At 37.4% G+C, this 12,142-nt stretch overlaps 2 protein-coding genes across 12 annotated transcripts in view; one reads left to right on the top strand and one right to left on the bottom strand.

Moving 5' to 3' along the window:
* Positions 1–12,121, top strand: part of CROT (carnitine O-octanoyltransferase) — a 49,554-nt gene extending 37,433 nt beyond the window's left edge. For all 8 annotated transcript variants that reach the window (XM_012779548.2, XM_012779545.3, XM_012779540.3 and 5 more), the window contains 5 exons: positions 765–888; positions 1,744–1,822; positions 1,913–2,006; positions 2,127–2,246; positions 3,531–12,121. In XM_012779548.2, coding sequence (XP_012635002.1) covers positions 765–888; positions 1,744–1,822; positions 1,913–2,006; positions 2,127–2,246; positions 3,531–3,651 — 538 coding nt within the window. In that variant the 3' untranslated portion in view covers positions 3,652–12,121. The remainder of the gene's footprint in view (positions 1–764; positions 889–1,743; positions 1,823–1,912; positions 2,007–2,126; positions 2,247–3,530) is intronic.
* The window catches only part of ABCB4 (ATP binding cassette subfamily B member 4), a 65,576-nt gene continuing 64,885 nt past the window's right edge, over positions 11,452–12,142 (bottom strand). For 3 of the 4 annotated variants that reach the window (XM_076006462.1, XM_020289813.2, XM_076006463.1), the window contains one exon: positions 11,452–11,726. In XM_076006462.1, coding sequence (XP_075862577.1) covers positions 11,478–11,726 — 249 coding nt within the window. In that variant the 3' untranslated portion in view covers positions 11,452–11,477. The remainder of the gene's footprint in view (positions 11,727–12,142) is intronic. The other variant, XM_020289811.2, reaches the window with a different exon arrangement.

Genomic DNA, 12,142 nt, shown 5'->3' with positions numbered 1-12,142 from the left:
TCATGTTCTATATGAAGGAACTTAAAGGCTAAGGACTCTGTATTATCTATTGATGTGGAACAAATTACCACAAAACTTAGTAGCTTAAAACACAAACATTTATGTTACATTTTCTGTGGATCAGTAAATCAGGTGCAGCTTAGCAGGGTACCTCGGTCTTAAGGTTTTTCCATGAGGTTGTAGTCAGAGTGTCAGCCAGGGCTGTGTTTTCATCTGAAGGCTCTCCTGAGGGTGGATCTGCTTCCAGGCTCACTCACATGGTTATAAACAGGATTTAGTTCCTCCCTAGCTGGTGTCCAGAGGGCCTCTATCAAGTTTGCACCTTCCACTATGGTGCTGGCTTTCCTCAAAGGAGGTAAGAGAGCAAGAGAGGAGGGCTCTCTTTGTAACCTAATTTCAGATGTGACATCCCACCACTTGTGCTATATTCTCGCCATTAGAAGCAAATCACTACGTCTAGCCTGAACTCGAAGCATAAATAGGAGGAGGCAGGGCTCACTGGGGGACCATATAGAGAGGCTTCCCACCACAGACTGCATTGTGTATACCTGGCAGCAGCCAAGCTTTTCAAACAGCTGGTATCATCAATATTTTATGTTCTTTGCTACTGAAATCAGCCTGTTTTTTATTGAAAGTCTCAACTCTAATCTGAATGTTATAAGGCTTAGTCTCTGAACAAAGCTAACTTTATTAGAAAACTGTATTTATAATGACATTAGGACATTTTCTTTCTTATGATACACTCTTAATTTTTTTTCTTGCAGCCCTGGTTGTTGCTATGAAACAGCTATGACAAGATATTTTTATCATGGCCGTACAGAGACTATGCGATCATGTACACTAGAAGCAGTCAGGTGGTGTCAGTCTATGCAGGATCCTTCTACTAGCGTGAGTATCGGAAAAGGAAAAATTGAAAGGATTCGCTTAAGTGTTCTAAAGGAAACTTGGCCCTTGAATAACTAACTTCTTTGCTTCAATTCCCCTGAATCATTAAACTACTTTGAAATATCTTTTCTGAAGTTTTCAAAGCATTTGTTCATTTGCCAGAGAAGTATTTACTTGGAAAGGCTAAGAAACAGGGAAGTCCTAAAAAGAAGCCCATTTGTGTCATTTTCTAGGCAAAGTGCTTTCAGTACTTTGAGTATCCCAATACTTCTGATCTACCTTTAGAACAACACTAGTAAAGTGCAGAACACCCAAAGTGCCTTTAAAAGGAAGCTTTTCTTGATGTGGTTAAATGTTTTTGAAATCAGATTGTTTCATATACTAGAACCAGAACAGTGGTATGTTTTGTTTTATACTCCTATTTTGAAGAGTTTAGACAACAGCATATTTCTTTCCCACTGCTATTTTAGTATTACTTTTATTTCTTTAGTTTTGATAGACATGGTTATATATATATTAACATTTTAATTTTATAAAATTGTTTCATTGTCATTTTTGGAGATATGCTTAGTTTGGAAATCTTGCTCTTGTCTTGACATTTAATGACACTTGAGTGCTGCCAGCAAGTCCCTATTTTCCTGTTCCAGGAAAGAAATAATCAAAAAGCAGGTATGTAGGGAAGAAAAAGCAAGAGAATAATTAAGGTAAAGAGACATAGAAGTGTGGGTCACAGGTCTTCCTAGAAATCATCTTTTCTCTTCCATATTACCCAAATCCTAATTACAGTGAGCTCAGGGGTTTTTTTTTCCACATGAGTTTTGTACAGTTTGTTATTAAAATGTTTCTTGATTTTTACAGCTTCATGAACAGCAGCAAAAGATGTTACAAGCTTTTACAAAGCATAATAAATTGATGAAAGATTGTTCAGCCGGAAAAGGTACTCATGTTAAAACTATTCTAACTTGAAAAAAACATCTTTCATGTTGAAAAATTTTTTGCTAACTTCATATTTGGGGTTTCATTGCAGGATTTGACCGTCACCTTTTAGGTCTCTTACTCATAGCAAAAGAGGAAGGTCTCCCGGTTCCTGAACTCTTTACAGACCCACTTTTTTCCAAAAGGTAATATAGTGTAGTGTTTTACAAGTTCATTACTTTCTTTTTTCTGAATGTTAAAAGCTTTTCAGAAATAATATAAGCATTTGTAGGCCTAGTAAAATATCCTTTTGTTGTGTTACACAGTGGAGGAGGTGGAAATTTTGTTCTCTCAACAAGTCTGGTTGGTTATTTACGAGTCCAGGGAGTGGTGGTTCCCATGGTACACAACGGATATGGATTTTTCTACCACATCAGAGATGACAGGTGAGGCTTCTCTTTTTTATTCCTTACTGTGCTATAGAGTAAGAAAGGTATCAAAGTTTTGTTATTTAAATGCCTTCCTACATTATGATTCTGATTATGTTTCATCTGTCATTTGCTACACACAACTATTTTTTTTTTTTTTTACCACTGAGGCACTTAATGTCTATTTATGTTTCTCTGTTGTGCTTTTCAGACACATGTCAAATCAGTCCATAGATATTTTTGTACAGAACACTGTATCAGGATGACTCACTGATCATATCATCATAATCCTCAAAAGTAGTATAATTAGTACAATTAATGTATTAATCTATACAAGGTATTTTATAGTAAGTTGAGATAAAATTTTTAAATATATAGTGGTTCATATAGTCATAGACAATACTATTGTGACAAAGAAAAACTGGGTAAATCAATTTATATTAAAAAGGAGAGTTTTTTTTTTTATCAATTCATCATTATATACTGGGCCAGAGCATGTTTTTATTTTATTCTGCTTAATCTAAAGTGCACATTGAAGATAAAACTTACTGTCTTTTTTTTAGTGATGTGAAAATTACATGGTTGTCCAGAAACATTATATTGCACATTTCAATTTTGAGCCTAATTCATGTTTTGCTGTAGGAACTTGTGAGGGTCTGGAAAGGAGACAACTAGTTCTAAGAAAGTTAGTAGCCCAGTTTCTGCTCTGAGCCCACCAAAAGCCAGGCTTCTTGCCCATTTCCTTCAGCTTCTTGGGGCCACTTTTTTCACTTGCCAGATCTAGGATTTCTTCATCAGGGGGCTCTAGAAGGAGAATGACATGACTTGGTCCCAAGAATTTCTCTCTCTGACTCTTCTAGAAATAGCTTTTCTCACCTCTTTTCCTCTTGTTTCTTTTTTTTTTTTTTTCAGTGTTATACTCTTTAAAAACAGTTCACATTTCATTGCAAAATTTCATGCAGTAGCATGAATTCATATTCCAACTCATTCCAGTGGCACTTTAGGAAGGAGGTTTTTGTTTTATTCTGTTTTGAACATAATAGACCTTGCTCCAGAGCATTCTTGGGATCTAGTTAATTTTTTTTCCCTTTTGTCCCCAGGAACTAGCCATCTAGCAAATGAAGGGTTCCTATCTGTAATTAGGCTTTACCATCAATTGTGTCAGGCTATATTTACTTAATGCTAGCAAGAATGGACATTTCATGTATGAACAACAAGATGGAATAAAGACCCTGGCTCTATTCACCATCACTATTTAGAGCCTTTTGTGTAATCTTAACATTTATTATTTATGCTTCACAGGTTTGTTGTGGCCTGTACAGCCTGGAAATCATGTCCGGAGACTGATGCAGAAAAGCTAGTTCAGCTGACTTTTCATGCTTTCCATGATATGATACAGCTGATGACCACTGCTCATCTTTAGACACTAATTTATTAATCACTTACCAAAATATATCATTAAACTGGGTGCTGGGAGTGGGTTGATGATATGAGATGGGAAGGAATGTTGACTTGTTAACATTACTTTAACAAGTTAAAGGAAACTTGTTAATTGTAGGAATTAGTGGAATCATGCTCTCTAAATTGATTCTGCCATAGAAGGTAGAAATATTTTTAAGCTTCCTATGATGCAACATCAATGCAAATCAAAATATATTGAATATAGAACTATGCACTGTTTATGCCTCAACAATGCAAACCACATTTTAATAATGCAAGTCTTACTCTAATTTTTAAATGTTTTGTTGGTACTTGTATAGGTTATAAATCCTCTCTGAACATCATTGTAGAGTTCATATTCGAGCACTTTAACGTTTTCTAATTGCCAAAGGGTATGAAAATACACTATTGGATGCTAATTTCCCCGAAATCAATGACTGCTATATTTACTGCAGGGATACAAGCCTATTATGTTTGATGGGAAAGACCACTATAATTTAATGGTGATCTAAAATAATACTTTTGGACAGAAAAATTAGGTTATAGGGAGACTGACACCCTCTAATGAATATAAAAAACTCTAATAATCCAGTATAGAATACTGTTGCAATTAGTTTTGTGCAGGGGTCCTCAAACTTTTTAAATGGGGCCAGTTCACTGTCCCTCAGACCGTTGGAGTGCCAGACTATAGTTTAAGAAAAACTATGAGCAAATTTCTATGCACACTCCACATCTTATTTTGAAGTAAAAAAACAAACAGGCAAAAACACCCACATGTGGCCCGAGGGCCGTAATTTGAGGACGTCTGGTTTTGTGAATATAAAAATAAATTACTTATATTTAAAATTGTTATAGTACTTTTTCAAAGAGTTAATGTTGAATCAGATTCTCAGGATTTTAGAGTTTTTTCTTCTTGCTGTTCAATTCTGTAGTTTCTACTCAGAAAATAAAATGCCCAAAATCATATAGCTCATTTTGTTTGAATACTGTTTCCTTTTCTTGTACTTTCTGACCTCAATCATATGTATGTAATAATCACGCAGAACTTAGTGTCTTACAAGAATTTATTATTTCTCATGATTTTGTCAGTTGATTATGCCCAGCTAGGCAGTTCTGCTGATCTTGCCTGAGTTTGTTTATATGACTGTAATCATCAGGGTGCTAGGAGTGAGGCTAGAAAGTCTAAGATGAAATCACCTGCTGTCTAGGGACTTGGTGGCTGGGACTCTCGTCACATGATCTCTGATCATTCAGTATTCAAGACTGGGCTTCCTTGACAGTAAGAATGTTCTCAGTGAAAGTGGAAATTGCAAGGTCACTTGAGGCCTAGCCTCTGAAGTCACATGTTACTTCTGCTGCATTCTATTGGTTAAAATGAGTCAAGGGAAGTCCAGAGTCAAGGGGTAGGGAAAAAAGCCATATCTCTTGGCAAGAGGAAGAAAGTCACTTTGTAAAAGAGTGGGCACAGAGAGCATAATTATTGGGGACCATTTTATAGTAATCTACCACACATTTTAATATAAAGATTATGCTTAATCTTTATATTACTTAAGGCGCCTGAAGCCACTGTGACCCTCCCACTCTTCATTGGCAATATTGCTGTGAACCATGCCCGGCTGAGCCCCCTGCCAGGCCCAGGACCACCTCCTGGGGCCCTGTCCCCAGCCATGCCTTCTGCACCGCCCCAGGAGGAGGCTGAGGCTGTGGCCTGGTCGTACTGGTCGTATACATCTTTTTAAAAACATTTTCATATGTTCTTGAATTTGGTAAGACTAGTTTTTTAATCATTGTTTATACACTTTAAGCTCTCTTACATTGTGCCAGCCTCTATCCTTAGAAGTTCCAGTATTGTGTCTTTGTGAAAACATTCAGAGTTAGCTTCTATGACATGTGATGCATCCTTCACAGTTGCTATAGAAAGGGAAGATGAAATCTGACCTAAGGACCTTTTTCCTTACTAGTACAGTTTTGTAAACTAGATAGCCAGGACACTTAGAATCATTTGGTTTGATTTTGTTTTGCCTATTTCAGAATATCATGAGGGTACAAATGTTGATTACATGGTTGACTCAAGCAGTACAAAAGCAGTACATTGCTTTTGTACTGCTTGAGTCAAAGTTATAAATGTGCCCATCACCCAGATAGTGTGTACGTTGTACCTGTTAGGTATGATTTCACCAATCCTCTCCTCCCCCCTCCCACCTCTACAATTTCCATTGAGTTTTACTTTCATCTGTGCACATGAGTGCTCATCAGTTAGTTCTAATAGTACATGTGGTGGTTTTTCTATAGACGTTTCACTTAGGAGAATGATCTCCAGTTCCATCTAGATTATTGCAAAAGGTATTAATTTTTATTATGTCTGAGTAGTACTCCATGGTATGTATATACCACATTTTATTAATTTACTCATGAATTGATGGGAATTTGGGTTGATTCCACATATTTGTGATTGTGAATTGTGCTGCAACAAATATTCAATACAAGTATCTTTTTGATAAAATGACTTTTTTCCTTTGGGTAAATAACCAGTAGTGGGATTGCTGGATCAAATGGTGAGTCTACTTTAAGTTCCTTGAAGAATCTCCATACTATTTTCCATAGAGGATACAGTAGTTTGCAGTCTCACCGACAGTGTATAAGTGTTTCTGTCTCTCCACATCCATGCCAGCATCTATTGTTTTGGAACTCTTTGATAAAAGCCATTCTCACAGGTTAGGTGATATCTCATTGGGGTTTTTATTTGCGTTTTCCTGATGATCAGTGATGTCAAGCATTTTTGAAATGTTTATTGGCCATCAGTCTATCTTTTTAAAAGCTTCTGTTCATATCTTTTGCCCACTCAGTATTTAATGGGTGGTTTGATTTTTTTTTCTTGCTGATTTGCTTGAGCTCTTTGTAGATTTTGGCTGTTAGTCCTTTATAGGATGTATAGCATGCAGATATTTTCTCCCATTCTGTAGACTGTCTATTCGCTCTTTCGATTGTTTCCTTGGCTGTGCAGAAGCCTTTTAATTTAATCAAGTCCCATTTATTTATTTTTCTTGTTGCTGTGCTTGCCCATGGATGGTTCTTCACAAATTCTTTTCATAGGCCAATATCTAAAAGAGTTTTTCCAACATTTTCTTTTAGAATTCCTGTGGTTTCATATCTTAGGTTTAAGTCTGTTATCCATCTTGAATTAATTTTTGTGAGTAGTGAGATATGGATCCTGTTTCAGTCTTCTACATATGGCTATCCTATTTTCCCAGCACCATTTATTAAATAGGGGTTCATTTTCCCAGTGTATATTGCTGTCTACTTTGTCAAATATCAGATGGCAATATATGGGTGGTTTTATATCTGGGTTCTCTGTTCTGTTTCATTGGTCTATGTCTCTATTTTTATGCCAGTACCATGCTTTTTTGGTTACTAAATCCTTGTACTGTGTACTAGCTTGAAGTCAAGTAAAGTGATGCCTCCAGATTTGTTCCTTTTGTTTAAGTCTATTACAGCTATTTGGGTTCTTTTCTGGTTCCATACAAAGTGTAGAATTATTTTTTCTAGATCTTTAAAAGATGATATTGGTATTTTGATGGAGATTACATTGAATCTGTAAATCATTTTGGGTGGTATGGGCATTTTAACAATGCTAATTCTGATCTGTGAGCATGATGTGTTTTCCCATTAGTTTATGTCATCTGCAATTTCCTTCTTCAGTGTTTCATACTTCTTAGAGATCGTTCACCTCCTTCATTAAATATATTGCTAAGTATTTTATTTTCTCTGTAGCTATCATGAAAGTTATCAAGTCTTTGATTTGATTCTCAGCTTGGTGTATAGGAGTGCTACTGATTTGTATACATTGATTTCGTAACCTGAGATTTTGCTGAGTGTATTTATCAATTCCAGTAATCTCTTGGTGGAATCTTTGGGGTTTTCTAGATATAAGATCATATCATCAGCAAAGAGCAATAGTTTGACCTGTTTCCCAATTTGGATACCCTTGACTTTCTTCTCTTGCCTCATTGCTCTGGCTAGGATTTCCAGCACTTTGTTGAATAAAAGTGGTAGCAGTGGGCATCCTTGTCTTGTTCTAGTTTTGAGTGGGAATGATTTCAGCTTTTCCCCATCTAGTACAATTTTGGCTGTGGGTTTGTCATATATGGCTTTTATAATTTTAAGGTATGTTCTATCTATGCCTGTTTTTTATAAGATTTTATAAAAGGGTGCTGAATTTTGTCAAATGCTTTTTCTGCATCCATTGAGATTGATCATATGATCTTTGTTTTTGCTTCTGTTTATGTGGTAAATCATATTTATGGATTTATGTATGTTGAACCATCCTTGTATCCCTGGGATAAAGCCAAGTTGGTGGTGGTAGATTATTTTTTTGATGTGCTACTGCGTTCAGTTTGCTAGAATTTTATTGAGGATTTTTGCATCTGTATTCATGAGGGATATTGGTCTATAGTTTTCTTTTTTCCTTTTCTGATTTTGGTATCAAGGTGATACTGGCTTTATCAAATGACTTGGGGAATATTCTTTCTTTTTTGATATGAAATAATTTCTGCAGTATGGGTACCAATTCTTTGTAGGTCTGATCAAATTCGGCCATGAAACCATCGAGTTTGGGACTTTATTGGGAAAATTTTTTATTGCTGCTTCAATGTCATTGCTCATAATTGGTCTGTTCAGGAGTTCTATTTCTTCCTGATTGAGCCTTGGGAGGTTGTGTGTTTCCAGGAATTTGTCCATTTCCTCAATATTTCCAAGGTTATGTGTATAGAGATTTTTATAGTATTCACATCATATTTTATATTTCTGAGGTATCAGTTAATATCTCCTTTTTCATTTCCAATTGAGCTTTTTTGGGTCCTTTTCTATTTATGGTTAATCTAGTGTGAGGCCTGTCAATTGTGTTTATATCTTTTTAAAGAACCAACTTTTAGTTTCATTAATCTTCTGTATTTTGTTTTTTATTTCATTTAGTTCTTTGCTCTGACCATAGTTATTTCTTTTCTTCTGCTGGGTTTGGTTTGTTCTTTTTTTAGTTCCTTGAGACAATTCATTAGATTCATTTGTGATCTTTGTCCTTTGATATAGGCATTTAAGGCTATGAATTTTCCCTTAGGACTGCTTTTGCTGAATCCCACAGATTGATAACTTGTGTCCCCTTTGTCATTTAATTAGAGGAATCTTTAGAGGAATCTTTTGATTTCTACCTTGACCCAATACTCCTTCAACAGGAGGTTAATTTCCATGACTTTGTATAGAATTCAGCATTTCTATTGTAGTTGATTTCTAATTTTATTTCACTGTGGTCTGAGAAGATATATAATTTCTAGTTTTTTGAATTTGTTGAGACACATTTTGAGCCCTAAGATGTGATCTTAGAGAATGTTCCATGTGCTGATGAGAAAAATGTATATTTGGGTAGAATAGAATGTTGTATAAATGTCTGTTAGGCCCATTTGCTCTAGAGTCACATGCAAGTCCAGTGTTTGCTTATTTTCTGCTTGGAGGATCTGTCCAGTTACATCAGTGGGGTGTTGAAGTTGCCATCACTTTGATATTGCTGTTTATCTCTTTGTTTGGATGTACTATCTTAGGTGCACAAATATTTAAGATTGTTATGTCATCTTGATAAATTGTTCCCTTTACTATTATATAATGACCCTCCTTATCTTTCTTTACATTATGAGAATGGCTACACCTGCTTTCTTTTGATTTCAATTTGCATAGAAAAAAATATTCTATCCCTTCACCTCGAGTCTGAATGAGTCCTTGTGGGTAAGATGTGTTTCCCAGAGACAGCAGATAATTGGCGTGTATTTTTTTTATCCATTCAGCCAGCGTCTCTTGAGTAGGGAATTCAAGCCGTTCACGTTTATAAGTGGGATGAATTTCTGTTCATCCTATCAGGACTGTGTTGCTTTGTTTTAACTTTTTGAGTCATCATTTTATCATGGGCTGTGAGCTTTAGCTTTTGGGTAATTTTACACTGGTGAGTTTCTTTTGTGATCAACGTATAATGCAGATCTGAGTACTTCCTACAGGGCAGGTCTAGTCCCCCATGACCGTGATGTAGGCCCAGAAGTTCCCTGCCCAGGATCCCAGCCTGAAAAGCAAGTGTGGCCTTCCTGTCGGGGGAGGAATGTCCTGAAAGCATGCTGCAGCTAGGACCTCCACTGCACTCCCCCCAGCTTCTGCACTTGCTGGCTCCCTTGCCTCCTAAGATTAATTCATAAATCTTCCCTCCTTGCCCCAGAATTGAGACCTGTGGGTACAGGGTCTGTCCTGCAGGTCAGTTCTTGGGTCCCTGAAGATTGAACCTGCTTGGGTATACCGTGGGCAACTCGAGACCAACATGCTTCTCCCTGCCATGATCAGGGATCAATGTCCCTCTGCCTCAGGGTGTGCCACACTCTGATGGAGTTGGTGGGCAAGTGGCACCAGGGAGAACTGGTGGCCAGGGAGCTCACAGTCTAAGGATCCCTCAGTCTGCTGCAGGACCCCAGGAAGAAAGGTCTGAGCCTCTCTTTGTGGAAGCCACGGTGTGGCTAAATTGCCTCTCTTGGCAACCACAGGTGGGAGAAGGGTACAGGAGAAAAAGTCTGGAGGGAGGAAAGCAAGCACTCCGGTAGTGCCTGTCCCTCCCTCTGGGCGGATGCCCACCCAAATGTCTAGGCACTGGAGTCACACAGGTCACCCAGGACCCACGTAGCTCCTGCAGTCTCTGCTGGAGTTGGAAAATGTCTATGTGGGAATGAGCAGCATGAAACTTGAGGTGAAGCTGCTGAGGAAGACAAAGATGCACGGTGGACAGAGAAGCAATACAGTACTTGCCATCCCAGGTTGGGTCTGTGGGGTGGGAAGCAGCCCAGGGGGGCTGGGATCCTGGTACCCTGTCCACAAAAACCTGCCCCCTCACTGATGGCAGCAGCCTCTAGGCTCGTGTGGGTAGGTCTCTTCAGAAACCCAGGAATCCACGGTCCGTCAGAGATGTGAGGAGGGAGAAACAAATCATTCCTACGTACCCTTGTCACCGGACTCCAGGGCGCTCGGGTTGATCGCTGCTGATACTTTGCTCTTTCCTATTCTCTGCAACTTCTTCCTATGGAGTCTCTGGTAGGTTCTGGCATATTTCTCTTGAAATTGTACCTGATTTGTGTTTGTTCTTTTTTATATAAAACTTTTCCTTCTTTCTGAGACTGTCTGGCAGTGGTGTCTCTGGTCTGCCATCTTGACTCCACTCCCACTTCGTTGGTTTTAAATACAGATTGAGCATCCCAAATCCAAAAAATGCTCCAAAATCCAGAATTTTTTGAGTGCTGAAAGGAAATGTTCATTGGAGCATTTTAGATGTCAGATTTGGGATGCTCAACTGGTAAATATAACGCAAATATTAAGTCTGAAACACTTCTGGTTTCAGGCATTCAAATAAGGGATACTCAACCTGTAATGTCTAACACGTTAGGCATTTTGGAAACTGTAATATGCAGAGAGACTTCTCACTAACACTTTCCCTAACCTTTCTTTGTACTTGGGAAAATTAAGAATTTTTCTTGTCTGAGACATATTAATTCTATAACTGTATATATCCTGAACTTTGCTGTTCTTTCTCTGGATGTTTCTAATAACTCGATAAAGTATAAAAACAGCAGCCTAGCTCTTCTCAAGACAGGTGTCACTTCTAACTCTCAAATTCCAAAGCTGTAATATCAAACACCAAATTGTATGTACTAAATTAATCGGGAATAAGGTATATTCTGATAACTAGAAATTTCTTTAACAAGTCAGGTAATGATGTAAAATTTGAATTTATTTTTAAGATATACCATAACAAGAGTTCATAAGTTCTGTATCCCAGCCTGGACACTGACCATTGAAAAGTAGATGCCTTTCTGCGCCAGCAGCTGTTGATGCGTGCCGTGCTCCTTCACTTTGCCGTTCTGAAACACCACTATCGAGTCTGCGTTCTGCACGGTGGACAGGCGGTGGGCGATCACAATGCACGTGCGGCCTTCTCTGGCTTTGTCCAGGGCTTCTTGGACAACCTATTGATAAAACAGAATTCTTATCCTAAAAATAAGCTTTAACATTATAGAAATTTGAAAGTTTTGTCATTCTAATCAACTTTCCATTTCTTTTCTAAATTCTTTGAATCCTTGGTTTTATACACGCATATTTTACATAATTGACAACCTACATAGTTATGTTGTACTTTATAATACAAATGGATTCTCATGCTTCAAAAAGTCTGCACAAGTACTTAAATTTTGTAACTAATCACCATATCATTTAACTTCCTTTTGAGTATTCAGTTTTTTATTATAGTTAATGTGCTAAAAATGTGACTTATGCAGTTTTCTTTTGAATGTTTTACTTTTCTGTTTATAAAATATATGATCCTTTTAGAAAAGTTGCAATATTCTATTACCTCAAAATAAACACTGTCTTAATTGCTGTGTTTACCTTTTCCCGTTTTTTTT

This window comes from Microcebus murinus, chromosome 9 (genome assembly GCF_040939455.1).
Source record: "Microcebus murinus isolate Inina chromosome 9, M.murinus_Inina_mat1.0, whole genome shotgun sequence".
Taxonomy (NCBI): domain Eukaryota; kingdom Metazoa; phylum Chordata; class Mammalia; order Primates; family Cheirogaleidae; genus Microcebus; species Microcebus murinus.
The sequence above is the reverse complement of the archived record's forward strand: the minus strand, read 5'-3'. Positions and strand labels throughout refer to the sequence as shown.